The sequence below is a fragment of the Mustela nigripes genome, chromosome 4 (genome assembly GCF_022355385.1).
Source record: "Mustela nigripes isolate SB6536 chromosome 4, MUSNIG.SB6536, whole genome shotgun sequence".
NCBI classification, from domain to species: Eukaryota; Metazoa; Chordata; class Mammalia; order Carnivora; family Mustelidae; genus Mustela; species Mustela nigripes.
The window spans coordinates 71,216,084-71,231,135 of record NC_081560.1 but is presented as its reverse complement, the minus strand read 5'-3'; the positions used below and the strand labels follow the sequence as shown (position 1 = coordinate 71,231,135).

The following is a 15,052-nucleotide window of genomic DNA, read 5'->3' as shown; positions in this document are numbered from 1 at the left end:
CAACCACTCATCTTTCTATCATTCTGGTTCATTTTGAGTACATCCTAAACCAGGATATAGGGGAAGATTTCATTTGGAGGGGAGAAATATTACTGCTTCTTAAAAAATCAGAATGAATGAGAGTATCTGGTCATTCTTTTTAAAACATAGACACTTCAGTAAAGCTTTGGAGTGTATCATCTAGATACATTTTGATAATAAATGTTTGTTTTTTATTGAGAAACAGTATTGCCAATTGTCTATATATATATATTTTTTGCCATTGTCTATATTGTTAATTGGCATAAAAATTGGTATACTGTTATAGGAAATTTTAACGTTTCTTTAATGGTTCATCCCCTCAAAATATGTGATAAAAATGAAAGCATTCTGGGTTTTATCTAGGCCTTCTTGGAAAATAAAATCCTACTTCTATTATTTGCTTCTGTAACATTGGAATGTATCCTTCTAATAAGTCATTGTTTAGAAGATACATAGTTTTGTAACAGGGTTCCTTGGGTAGAAATCCTTAAATTCCTACTCTGAATATCCGGAGTTTTTATCTTGAAAACACAACGTTGCTCTGTTTCTGTAGATTTTCTAGGATGAATATAGGCAAAAGGACATGATATTGAAGTGGTTATTTTGCAGTGGACAGTTTGATCTTGACCTGAATAGATTGTAATGGTTTGTTTCTTGTACTTTTTTTTCCCCCAAATGCATAGTTGCTGATTAATACATAAATTTGGATTTTAAAAGTTTGACTTGTACATTAAACATTTAAGTCCCTTAATAGCTTATAATGAAGTAGGCATGGTATTTGTTATTCAACCAAAAATAGGTACACTGACTTTAACTTCCCTTACAACTTTGAAACACTTAACTTTATAGTTGCTGTGGGTTTTTTACCCACAGTATTTTTACCTTAAACCAATGAGAATAAATAAATATATCATTCTCTGTTCAGAGTATGATTTCATTTAAATCATTGCTCTTCTTCATTTCCAGTGTGACATTTGTATGTGCAGTATTTCTGTATTTGAAGACCCAGTGGATATGCCCTGTGGACATGACTTTTGTAGAGGTTGTTGGGAGTCGTGAGTATATGTGCAGCTTAGTATTTCTTACTGCATGCTAGCACTCTGATTTGGTAATAAAATTGCCTGCTTTAGATATTTAATGATATGGATTATTCATAGTGGTTTCACAGTTGCACTGAAATATACTGCACTGATAAGAAAGAATTTTTATCTCATTTTTACCTCTTCACATTTATTCAGTAAAATTTAATTTCATAATTAATATTCTTTAGCTTAATGGAAGGTACTTTTGGAACAAAGCAGGTATATGGAAGTAAGTTTTCTTAGTATTTAATATACATTACATTTAATGTAATATACATGCAAGCCTACACCTAAGTATCAAGAATTAGGGTTTTTTTATATTCTAAGAATTTGAAAGCATTTGTTTTATGCTTTCTCTAAATTTTTTGTAACAAGCAAATAAATAGCCTTTGAAATCTATAAGAATATGTATGTTTAAAATTCCTTCTCAATCAGTTCAAAGGTTGATGTCTCTTCTAGACATGGTTGAGTACAAATGAGAAATTTATTTTGTTTCTTGTGTTTGTCTCTAGTGTTCTTCCCATTATCTTGCTAAGATTTATATTCCCATGCCATCCATTAACTTTGCTGTAATGTTGCACTTTTCAAGAGAGGTTTACAAATAAAATGAAGGAGAAGATCTATGTTAATGAGCGATAGAGTATCATGTTATCTCTGGAGCACATAAATCCACTGACTAATGACCTAAGCAAAGCATGTCATTAGTAATTAAGGAAATCTGGTTTCAAACTATGTTTTTTCATGAAGTACTAGGTACCAAGTGTAGGGAGCTGGGGAATACTGTGTTGGGTGAGAGAACAAGAACCTGAGCAAATTTTCTGTTGTCCTAAACATATAATAACTGACATATAATAAGCTACATAATTGAAATAAATAATAAGCCTTGACATATGTACACACCCAAGAAACATTACCACAATCAAAAATTATCCCGAAAGTTTCCTTATTTCTCCTTAAAATCCTTCCCACACTTCTCTGTCTGCCTCCCTCACCCTCCTACTATTTCCTCCCTCCAACCACTCATCTTTCTATCATTCTGGTTCATTTTGAGTACATCCTAAACCAGGATATAGGGGAAGATTTCATTTGGAGGGGAGAAATATTACTGCTTCTTAAAAAATCAGAATGAATGAGAGTATCTGGTCATTCTTTTTAAAACATAGACTAGACTTCACTCTGAATCTAATTAGATAAGATCATATCTGTACAGCTGATACAGGTAAACTGATTGCCAAGGGTCAGGTTTACAATCCAAATCTAACTTACCTAGTTGTAGGTACAGAAAATGTTCCACAGATATAGTACTTTATTTAGCTTAAAATTGTTAACTCTGTTGTATTAGGGAGTATTTTCTGGGTTCTACCAAGTTTGCTACTGTTGACGATGGTTTCTGTGTGAAAACTGAGTCTCCCCAAAGGATTTACTTGAAGTTTTTGAACTTCTATTTACCTCCCTCACCAAACTTATGTCCCAGGAACCATTTCCCATACTCATCACAGGCTAGCCATGAGAAGTTTATGGTAAGATTTAAATTTGAAAGCTCTAATGATTATTTTCTGTATTACTTTATCAACCTACCTAGGATTCCCCTTTCATCATCCTGCTAGTAGTTCTTGTCAAATCAAGCAGCAAGAAAACAAATTCCAGGTTGGGTGATTTATACATTAAACCATTTTTAAATTAATTGCAGTGCTTTCATAGGCATATAGAAAAGAAACTTACCTGTTTAAGAAGCAGGCAAAAAATTTTAAAGGTCCTTAGATAGTTCAGAAACTCTCAATTTACTCTTCCCTACTCCATAATGTCATCAGTGCAGCCAGATGCTTTGAAGCATCTACTCCAAGCACTTAAATGAAACAGAAATTACTGTTTTCTACCCAACCTAGATTATCCTTCCTGCTACTTATTAGTTGTTGATTTAGGTAAATGGTAACATCCCTTGCCTCAATTTCCTTATCTCTAAAATGGTGATAATAGTAAGTACATCATAGAGTTATTGTGAGTTTACTGTTAAATGGCTTAATATATGAAAAATGCTTAAAACAAACAGGGCCTGGCACATAGTTACTACTCAATAAATGGTAGTTATTATCCTCTTTCTAAGGATGACTGACCTTATAAGATAAAAACATAGGTAAAATCTGCCCTAGATTTCTGCCATCTTTTTTCCTTGATATGATAAGCTCACTTAATTCATTTTCCAAGAAAGTCTACTATACACCCAAGTCCAGGAAATCATTATGTGTGGTTACTGTTTCAGATCAAAATAGTTTCCCATGATAAATGCAGATAGGTCTACTTGTAGCTTGAACAATTTCCTAAGTGCTTTTCCTTGAGACAGCCACCATGCTTTGTTTGGTATGCAGCAGTAGAAATTCATTATGTTTACTTCCCAGTTCTTTTCACAAAATGCCCAAAAGATGTGTACTTGTGAGTTAAGATTTAATAAAATAAATAATCAATAAAATGTATTAGTAATTAACCAATAATTCATAATTTATATTACTCTATCAAGGATATTCTTAAATGAAACTGGCTTTTTTTTTTCTTTCACTGCAAGTGCAAAGCAGTGAAGAATATATATAGTTTTAACACCATTGCCATGATTCATGCAGGTTTTTATTTATTTATTTATTTACTTGCTTGCTTGCTTATTTATTTAAAAAATAAAACAATTTTAATACCATTATGAAAATAGTTTTGACCTCATAAACCCCCTGAAAAGTCTCAGGTCCACAGATCATACTGTGAGAACAGCTCTATAGTATTTCCCTGAACACTTTATCCATCTTTATTTCTGCCAAGTTGTTTTTCTCGATACAGGTAATATTTACCAGTAACTAAGGTACAGAATGCCCTTCTGTTGGCGTATGTCAGAGTTTTGTGAAGTGTGTGTGGTTTTTGAATCATACTGAAAAATAGAGGGTAAGGTTTTAAACATGTTGAATTTTAAATGCACATGAGACATTTAAACAAAAGTACTATGTATGGTCAAGATCTGTAGCTAAGGAGGGAGATCTGGGCTTTAAATTTCAGAGTCATTAGCATATAGGTGGTAGTTTAATTTGGGAGTATTTAGATCACCCAGGAAGACTGAATGAAATGAGAAGGGGAAAGTTTTGGCATGAAAACCCCAGAGAACTGTAAAACGTTAAGTGATCAGGAGAGTGAAAAGCACTAGTGAAAAAGTTGAGTAAGAAGCAACCAAAGGTAAAAAGAATGCCAGGGGGGATAATAAGTCCTAGAAGCCAGAGAAAAGAGAGAATCTGAAAGAAGGAACTATTTAGCAGTATCTGATGCTCCAGAGAAGTCAGGCCAGAAAAAAACTGAGATGTCTTGAATCCTTGAGCTAATGGGTAGTCTTAATGGCCTGTTGAGAGCTGGCCATTCAGTTTAGAGGTGATAAAAGCCAGAGTGTTGCTGGTTGAGAAGTGAATGGGATAGAGTTGAGGAATGACAAATCATTAAACTATTTCGTCAAGAAACTGGTGGGAAAGGAAAGTGGAGCTAAAAAGATCATTTAGTTGAGAAATGTTTGAGCGTAGGAAAAAAACTTGAGTGTATTGATTGTGCCAAAGACCGATGAGGAAGACAAAAAGACAGAGACAGAGAGAGGGGATAGGTTTCTGGATTGTGCAAATTCTGGAGCTGTCTGGAGTATTTACAGATTAGCTTAGGGTGTATAGGAGGAAGCCCTCTTTCACTGAAGGGAATAGTGAGAGGAAGGCAAAGATAGCTAAAGATATGGGTAGGTTCAGGATGTGGTAGGGAGGATATTAGAGAGGGCTCTGTTTTCTTTAAAGTGCCAGGATGGTACTGTGAGAGAAGGTGGAAATGGACCAGAGAGAGCAGATCTGATGAAGTCTCAGTTAGCTTGATTTTTTTTTTTTTGAATGCAGTTGAATTAAGACACTGAGAGAACCAAAGGGAAAATACTGCAGGCAGAATGGTCAAACTGTTGACGGTGATCACTAGAGAATGGTGACTTAGTTCCCTGGCTTTCCATATATTTCCTCTAGGTTTAAGTGTTAAATCACACTTCAAAAGCTAATTTGTTTCTTGTTTTTCTATAGAGAATATTAATAATAATAAAAATAAAACCCTGCTAAAATTTATAAATTCTTATTCTATGCCAGGCACCCAGCAGATACTCACACATTATATCATTTAATCTGTGTAACAACCCTCAAGAAGTGCTTATTATGACCTTCATTTTACAGATAGTGAAACTGAGGGACAGAACAGGTATATAAATTGTTGAAGATCATATGACTAGTAGTGGCAGACCTGGAATTCTCTAACTCCAAACCCTTCTCCTTAACCACTTGATTCACCTTAGGCTAGATTTCTGCCACTCTCCAGGATAACTTTTCCCTGCCTCAACTAGTGTGCCTAGATTAAGATATGCAACTTAATACTTATATAAATGAAATATAAAGAGGTAGTCTTTTCTTCAAAAAGGTATGCTGTCTTCCAGTGCCACTCCCAAATCTCTTGGATTAGCCATTATTTGATTCTGTATAATTGCTCCTTTTTTTTTTAAAGGTATAGAATATTGAGAATTGAATATGACCTTCCTAAACCACTCATTTCTGAAACTTGGATACTGTTTCAGATTTTTAGAGAGGATAAAGTAAAAGAAGAGCACTGTGAAAACATATATAAAAAACATAAATACAGTATGTATATTCATATATGTGTGTATAAGTGAATGAATGGTTGGACAGGTAGTAAGTATTCAATAAATAATGTTTTGAATTATATAAATCAGTGCATTACAACTGATATTTCATCCTTTGTTCATTGGTATTATTTTACTTATACTCTAACAGAAAAATTCATGGAATTTGCAAATAAATTATATTCTTCCCTTTTTTCTATCAATTGATAAATTTTATTAGGTTTTTGAATCTGAAAATTCAAGAGGGTGAAGCTCACAACATTTTCTGTCCTGCATATGATTGCTTCCAACTTGTGCCTGTGGATATCATAGAAAGTGTAGTTTCTAAGGAGATGGACAAACGATATCTACAGTTTGATATTAAGGTATGCTGCCAGTTATCCGATTTCATTTTCATTTTATGAAACCTGCATAACAGATTTTATTTAATTTTTTTGTTTTATTTTTAAAAACACATAAAATAATGGACTCTGATTTTGTCTCCCAGAAAAACTGCATGAAGGAATGGTGGCATGAAGTAAAGTTTTAAGCAAAAGCATTTTTTTTAAAGATTTTATTTATTTGAGAGAGAAAGAGAGAGCACATTTGCAAGAGCAGGAGGAGGGGCAGAAGGAGAGGGAGAAGCAGATTCCCCACTGAGGAGGAACCCCAACACCATGACTCAAGCCCAAGACATAGATCTTAACTGATTGAGCCAGTCAGGTGCCCCCACCTTTAAGAGCAATTTTATTTATTCATTTATTATTTGTTTGTTTGTTTTAGAGAATGCATGCACATGTACATGTGAGTAGGGAGAGGGGCAGAGAAAGAGGGAGAAAGAATCCCAAACAGGTTCCACGCTCAGCACAGAGCCCAACATAGGGCTTGATCTCACAACTCTGAGATCATGACCTGAGCCAAAACCAAGATTTGGGCACTTAGAACTGACTGACTACCTACGCACCCTAAAGCATGATTTTATAGTTATGATAGATAAAATTAAAGTAAAAAATTGTAGTAGTAATTTACCAAACAACAAACAAACTTATTCAAAACTATTTACTCATTTGCCTGTTGGACTTTTGTAACTGATCAAGACAGTGTTCAGAGTAAATAACACCTATTTTTCAGTTTTCCAAAAGACATATTTTAGACTTCTAAATGTAAATATTCAGAAATAAAGATTATCAACTTGGAATGGGTTTTTTTCAAAGAATAGTTTCATATAATGAATTATAATGTTTCTTTTTTTCCTATATTTATTTTCATTTAAGAATTGTCCAGAAGTATGCAAGTTACTTTCTTGTGTGGTCTAAAAATTATACTTTGGGGATGCCTGGGTGGCTCAGTCAGTTAAGTGTCCGACTCCTGATTTCAGCTCAGGTCATGATCTCCAAGTCATGGGATTGAGCCCCACATCAGGCTCTGTGCACAGCAGGAAATCTGCTTAAGATTTTCTTTCTCCCTCTCCTTTTGCCCCTCCTCCCCTATAGTCATGCACACTCGCTCCTTCTCTCTAAATAAAGAAAAAAATTGTGCAAATTTTTTGTAGTCTAAACCTATGTCATATGGACTTTTCAAAAAGATGTCCTGCTGTTTCATAACAAAACATCATAATCTGGATTTTTATGTATTACTGGGGTAATACAGTACTAATACAACTAATACTCATATAATTATTTTCCATCAGAAAAGCAGCAGATTGTATGAGAAAACGTTTTTTTTTAAAGATTTTATTTATTTATTTGACAGAGATCACGAGTAGGCAGAGAAGGAGGCAGAGAGAGAGGAGGAAGCAGGCTCCCTGTTGAGCAGAGAGCCCGATGTGGGGCTTGATCCCAGGACTCTGGGATCATGACCAGAGCCAAAGGCGGAGGCTTTAACCCACTGAGCCACCCAGGCGCCCCGTAAATATTTTTAAATTATGTATTTTCTGTGTGAATAATTGCATTTTTGCTTGATCATCATTACCTGGTTTTTAGATTAAAGAAAACATAAATTTAAAAAGTCACATTGTTTCTAAGGTAATTATGTCTTTTTTCCTTCTTACTATAAGTTCCATACTTTTTGGTACTATTTTTAAGTATCTCTTGAAACTGATTTCTCCTTGTTTTTTAGTTCCCCCTTTTTTCCCTCTAAAGTAAATTGACATGAGATATGCTCTGAGAATTGAGTTAAAATATTTCTGTTATGTTTTATTATTGCTGTTTCAACAGGCCTTCGTTGAAAATAATCCTGCCATTAAATGGTGTCCTACTCCAGGTTGTGAAAGAGCAGTCAGACTTACAAAACAAGGGTCAAATACATCTGGGTCTGATACACTCAGCTTTCCCTTGCTCAGAGCTCCTGCTGTGGACTGTGGAAAAGGACACCTCTTTTGCTGGTCAGTATAAGAGAAGTTGGAATCAGCCTAATCCCCTTTCTCACAGCTTTTAAAGAGACTTTTAAACAGAATTAGGTCTTTAGAGTATAGTATATTTGATATCATTCTTATTAATTTAAAAAATGTGTGATGTGATGAATAGTCATAATTTATATTTATTTTGTACTTGATGTGTACCAAGCATTATGCCAGATATTTTCATATATTGAATTCTCCCAACAGTGCTATGAGTTCAGTATTGTTACTACACCCATTTTACAGATAAAGAAACTCAGGCATAGAGAAGTTGCCCAGGGATATGCAGCTAAGAAATGGCAGACATGGAATTAGAACCAAGCTCTGATTCTAGAACCCATGCACTTAAACTCTAGTAACAAATTGCTAAGAATAGACTAGAACATGTTTAGAACTTAAATTTTTTCTTAAAATTGAAGACTCTAGCAGTGATTCTTTTTTTTTTTTTTTTAATATTTTATTTATTTATCTTACAGACAGAGATCACAAGTAGGCAGAGAGGCAGGCAGAGAGAGAGGAGGAAGCAGGCTCCCTGCTGAGCAGAGAGCCTGAGGTGGGGCTAGATTCCAGGTCCCTGGAATCATGACCTGAGCCAAAGGTAGAGGATTTAACCACTGAGCCACTCAGACGCCCCAACTCTAGCAGTGATTCTTAACTGTGGATGCCTAGAATTAACTAAGACCCATTTTCCCAAATTTTCACTGTAGGCCCCAACAAGTTAAATTTTTGATGTACTAGGTTTTGGAGTAGGGCCCCCAAAAAGAGGCTTGTAGGAGGTTCTAATGCACAGTCCTAGCTAAGAATCAGTTTGTATGTCTTGTGTTTTTTAACTGTATGTCTATCAGCACTCTGCTTTATTCAGAGTAGATTCAATAGTTAACTGTTGGGGTTTTTTTTAGGTAATTAAATGATCAGAAAAAGAATAGCATTTGTTCTTCTTTTCTCTCATTTCCAAATTTATCACATATGCAAGGGTATACTTTAGATGGATATAAGACTACTTACTTACTTACTTATCAGAAACCAAAGTCAAATTATAGCACTGCTATACTAAAAAGGCATAGTTATAGAAATAATCCTATCCTGAAAGGTCTATTACTTGCCATCATCATCATTATCATAAGCTAAAAATATTTCTTGATTTGCCAGTCTATATATAGCAGTGAACTCTCTAGGTCAGGTGTCAGAAAACTACTGTTCCCACCAATTTTTATTGGAATACAGCCATACCCATTTGGGCCAGTTTATTTTCTGTGGCTGCTTTCAGACCATGGCAACATTATGTAGTTCTGACAGAAACCATATGGCCTATAAAACTGCCCAAATATTTACTATTTGGTTCTTTACAGAAGAAGTTTGCTAGACTTCTGTGCTAGGTGCTTGAATGAACTGATTGATGAAAGGAAAATCATATTGACTACTATGATGACTAAAGCAGTCCCAGCAAGTAAAATAGCAACAGAATATTGAATAATAGGTTATATCCACGTGCCTTATAGTAATTTTTCAAAACATTTACAAGACAAATTCATAATTTTTAGTTTTACATGTTTTACTGTTTACTGATTGGTTCTTAACTCTACCTCAGTGCCTCACCAGAAGAGGTCAGGATCTAGCTCAGAAGTACAAGTGAGTGAATGAATACACATGAGCTTAATTGTTCATAAATATATAGTCCTTAGATGAATATAAACTCACTTTACTATAACATAAGAATATTGAAGTTAAAAAATAACGAAGCTTCCTCTTTGAGATGGTGTGGAGTTTCTTCCAAAATTTAAGCTCATGTGCCTAAGGCACCCCACTATGTGTACCCTGTGCATCTAAAGTGATACTAAGCAGAGGAGCCTAGGTAGCTCAGTGGGCTAAACAACTGACCTCCTCTCATGTCATGATCTCAGGGTCTTGGAATGGAGTCCTGTGTCATAGGCTCCACGCTCAGTGAGGAGTCTATGTGACCCAATCCGCCCTCCACACCCGCCCCCTACTTGTGCACTCTCTCTCCCTTACACTCTCTCTGTCTCTGTCTTGCTCTCTCAAGTAAATAAATAAAATGTTTATTTAAAGAAATGGAAAATATAAATTAGTAAAAACACTTAGAAGTAAGGAGAAGAGAACATTTGCTAAGATCAGAGAATAATAAAGTTTTAAAAGGAAAAGAAGAACCTGTGATTAGCATTCTCTTATTAAGCTATGTGGTTTTTGTGGTCTGGCTTACCAGCTTTTACTACAGATGAGCTTTCACTCCTTGAGTATGTCACAAGTAATAAGTTTGGTTTGACTAAACATGACAGAACTAGTGGAAAAACCTACCAATATAGATTAAGCTTTAAAAGCTATATGAATCAATCTGTAAGTATATATTATCATGCTATAAATGTACATTTCTAGACCAGTGTTTGGAGAAATATATTCACTTATTCTTTCTCACATCCTAAAATATTGGGTTGGTTATAGTCAAGATTCATTGGCGACCGTATACTAAAACCACAGGCCCTCTGTTGAATTTTATCCTGGTTCAGGGGACCTGTGAATGGCCACATGGATTCAGGGCCACATTTGGTAATTATTTACTCTTTCTCCTATTCGTGAGAGTGGTAGAGAGCATAACAAATAGAATCATTTTCTGGATGTAACAATTCCAATTCTAAATCCTATTCTAGAATTTTTACATCGCCTGCTTCATCTCTCTAGGCATTAATTTGCAGTCTCTGTTTTTACATTCTTACCTTCCTACTCTTATTTATGTAGTGTAAGAGCTTTACCTATAAGGAGAGAAATTTCTAAGAATTAAAAAAAAAAAAAACACGAAATTCTAAGAGTTCTACTGCCCTTATCTACTATTTCAAAGAGAGGCAAAATCTGCTATATGTAAAAGGAAGCTTTATAAGAGATATCTTTATAAAATAAAGGCATATGATTCTGGGTTTTGCTTCTTTCTTTCCCCAGGAAACTCATAAATACTCAGAAATATTCTTTAAAGATGATTATAAAAACCACAAGAAAAGGCACTAATAGCTCCTTTTTTTTAAGAGCTGCGTGTGACAGAATGAATTGAGAGCCATCCCCAAGGGATGTGTGCCTGGATATAACCAAACATATTTATTGATAAGAGGAAAGGTAGGAGTAGACATTTCCCTTCCCACCACAGTTTAGCCCTTTCTCTTGTCATTTGTTTTCACCCACCACTTCTTTGCCCTTATTAACTGAACGTAGAATACTTTCTCCCCCTAGCCTATATAATTGTATTTTGTCTGATTTGACTATATTACCCCTGGACATTGTTCATAACGTGAGCCAATGACCATCTCCCCTCTGTTTTTATTAAATAGAATATGCTACTATGTAACTTCTGTGCCCTCTGAGCAAACTCCAAATGTTTCTTCTCTGAAGCAACTCCTTAAAGATTTGCTCTCAGGGGCACCGGGGTGGCTCAGGCATTTAAGCATTCAACTCTTGATTTTGGCCCAGGTCATGATCTCAGGGTCCTGGGATCAAGCCCCACATCAGACTCTGCACTCTGCACGGAGTCTACTTGTCCCTCTCCTTCTGCCCCTCCCCCTGTTTATGCTCTCTTTTTGTCTCTAAAAAATAAATAAAATCTTTTTAAAAATAGAAAATAAAATAAAGATTTGTGGTCAGAAATACTTAATACCACCCAAATTCTGTTCTATGAAGAGAGGAATTCAAATTTAACCTTAGGTATAGTGGCCATTTCCCTCCTCTGTTATCTCAGAGTATCCCGACTCCCTTCAGTCACAAGCATTGCCCCTGGAAATGGAGAAACTTAAATGGAATTCATCTCTTCTAAATCCATAGACAGTCAAATGTATTTTAGAGTTATTCAATAAAATTGACTGGCATGAATATTCTAAAAACAGTACTGTGTGGTTTTTAATGTATCAACCAGCTGTGGAACATTTATTTAGTGAACTATGCAAAGAAACCTATAAAATAGTGTCACCTTCACCATGAGACAGATTAAACCCAGTAAGATTTGGATTATAGAGATACAACTGATAAGAAATCCCAGCCATCAGGTTTCTAGTCCACTGAAGTTTCCAGTGAATCAGAATACAGTGTGCAGACTTGTCAGGAATTTGGGAAATTTTACAAGTGAGTGTGTATTAGTGCATTAATACTATCATCAGCTCGTTCTGCTTTCCTCCAATATCCACAGTAAGGATTTTGATAAAGTCTACTTTCCTGTTAGGAACATGAATCTTGATTGAGTTAAAGCATAGTTTCATGCTTCATCTCCCCCCACAGACTTCACAGACAGTGGACTCTTTAGGAGTCCTCTGGGCAAAATAAATGTTGTTGTTTGGGGGCCCCAACAGTTGAGTCTCCTCTTGTCTTGTAAAATTAGAATCTCAGTTCCTTAGCTCTGGTTCAGGAAAACAATGTTTCCAGACTGGCAATATTTAACTATTTGTGTATCAGAGTCCTGCCAACAAGCAGAACTTATTCCCCTACTTGTCCTAGGCCCAGAAATGAAACTTGATATTTATTTGATAGAAACTGATCATAAGACCCTATTTAAATATCACATCTACTCTATACAAAGTATCGTGCTCACCTAAATAAATACTGTTGAAAGTTCAATTGTATCAAGTTTCAGTGGAGCAGGTGATTGACATTAATTGAAGACACAGGGCCTACATTTGGAGACTTAACTGCCACTAACTCGCTGTGTGACTTGTTGATAAACAAGCATCCTCCCATATAATACAGTAATATACTTGAAGCCTTTGTAACTGATGCAGTCAGCACAAAATGTACTACTTCCAAAGCCAAACTATTTGAATTCAAATCTCAGCTCATCTGCTTGCTATCAGTGTGACCTTTAGCAGAGTACTGAGCCTCTTCATGCATGTAACAGGGGGATAATAGTACCAATTTCAAAGAATTGTTACATGGATTAAATGAGTTGGTGTGTGTAAGGAATTACAACATTGACGGATATTTTCAAAAATATTAGTTCTTGTTTGTTTAGAGAGAGAGAAAGAGAGGTGGGGGGTGGGACAGAGAAAGGAAGAGAATTCTAAGCAGGCTTCATACCTAGTATGGAATCCAGTGTGGGGCCGAGTCTCACAAACCTGAGATCATGACCTGAGCAAAATTAAGAGTTGGATGCTTAACTTACTGAGCCACCCAGGTGCCCCAAAGATACTAGTTTTTTAAAATTGTAATTTTTAGTTAACTTGTTAATTAAGGGAGAAAGTTGTCTAAAGGAGAATCATAAGAATTTACTTACACAGGACGGGTCAATAATAAAGTTCTAATTTCAGTGAACTGAAATTGTCAACTTTTTTTAAAGAGGGAGGTGTTACTTTTTTTTTTTTTTTTTACTGTACTAGAAACGTAATGTGATAAAAATTGTTACAACAGCAATCATATTACAGTGCATAAATGTATCGAAGTGACACACTGTATACTTTAAATTTACACAATGTTACATGTCAAATTTATCCCCAAAAATTGGGGAAAAAAAAAAACTTTTTTAAGATTTTAATTCTTTGTTAGAGAAAGAGCAGAAGTTGGGGGAGCAGCAGGCAGAGGGAGAGGGAGAAGCCAGCTCCCTGCTGAGTAGAGATCCCGATGTGGGGCTCAATCTCAGGATCCTGGAATCATGACCTGAGCCAAAAGGCAGCCAAAGGCAAACACTAAACTGAACCACTCAGGCACCCCAAGAAAAAAAATTTTTAATTAAAAGCTTACATAAATGAAGTGTTTCGATCATTTTTTCAAAATATTTTATAACATTTTATAATAAATTTTCCCCACCTACTTATGTTTTTAATCCAATTAATTAACATATAATATATTATTAGTTTCAAAGATAGAAGGAAGTTAGTAATGGTTCAGTCTTATATAATACCCAGGGTTCATTACATCATGTGCCCTCTTTAATGTCCATCATCCAGTTACTCCATTCCCTACACCCCTGCCCTCCAGCAACCCTGTTTGTTTCCTATGATTGAGAGTCTCTTTTGGTTTTCTCCCTCTCTGATTTTGTCTTGTTTTATTTTTTTCCTCTTCCCCTATAATCCTGTTTTGTTTCTTAAATTCCACATCTGAGTGATAATTGCCTTTCTCTGTTTGACTTTTTATCTTAGCATAATATCCTCTAGTTCCATCGCGTCGTTGCAAATGGCAAGATTTCATTTTTTTTGATGGCTGAGTAGTAAGTAGTCCATTGTGTATGTATGTGTATATACACACTACATCTTTTTTATCCATTCATCTGTTTATGGATATCTGGGCTCTTTCCATAGTTTGCTCTTGTGGACATTGCTGCTGTAAACGTTGGGGTGCGGATGCCCCTTTGGATCACTATATTTGTATCTTCAGAGTAAATACCCAATAATGCAGAAATTGTCAACTTCTTGGTGGGAATTTCTCATCAGATTATGAAACTTTATAGAAGATTTTTTGTTTTCCAGAATCCTTTGGAGCCACTGTATATTCCTGCCAATGATTGTGCATATTCAAAAATTTTCAAGGAAAGAGCCTTTCTTTAATCTTTTGATATTAGTTAACCATTAGTTAACATCCTTAGTTAAGGATTTTATATTAGACAATCTTTTCTTTTTCCTTTATAACAAAGCACTTTTTCTCTTAGTGAACCCATTCTATTGGTGTGTCTAAATTTCAGTGGACTGTGTGGCAAAATTCTTCTTATAGTTTCCTTGTTTTTAGTGACATTTTGAGGTGCAGTCTCGACAAGCACCAGATCTGTCAGAATACTTGTCACCAGTCATCTGTGTCATGGTTAAAACTTTGTTAAGGAATTATATTCCAGTCTCTTTATTACTTGTCTCAGAATAACATCTCTCCCTGCACGTGACATAATTCAGATTATCAATCACATAATGTCTGGTAGCATTG

At 35.3% G+C, this 15,052-nt stretch overlaps 1 protein-coding gene across 2 annotated transcripts in view; it reads left to right on the top strand.

The window, feature by feature from the left end:
• ANKIB1 (ankyrin repeat and IBR domain containing 1) overlaps positions 1–15,052 on the top strand; it is a 149,430-nt gene that overhangs the window by 97,552 nt on the left and 36,826 nt on the right. For both annotated transcript variants that reach the window (XM_059396868.1, XM_059396866.1), the window contains exons 7-9: positions 988–1,076; positions 6,005–6,149; positions 7,980–8,146. In XM_059396868.1, the coding sequence (XP_059252851.1) occupies positions 988–1,076; positions 6,005–6,149; positions 7,980–8,146 (401 nt within the window). The remainder of the gene's footprint in view (positions 1–987; positions 1,077–6,004; positions 6,150–7,979; positions 8,147–15,052) is intronic.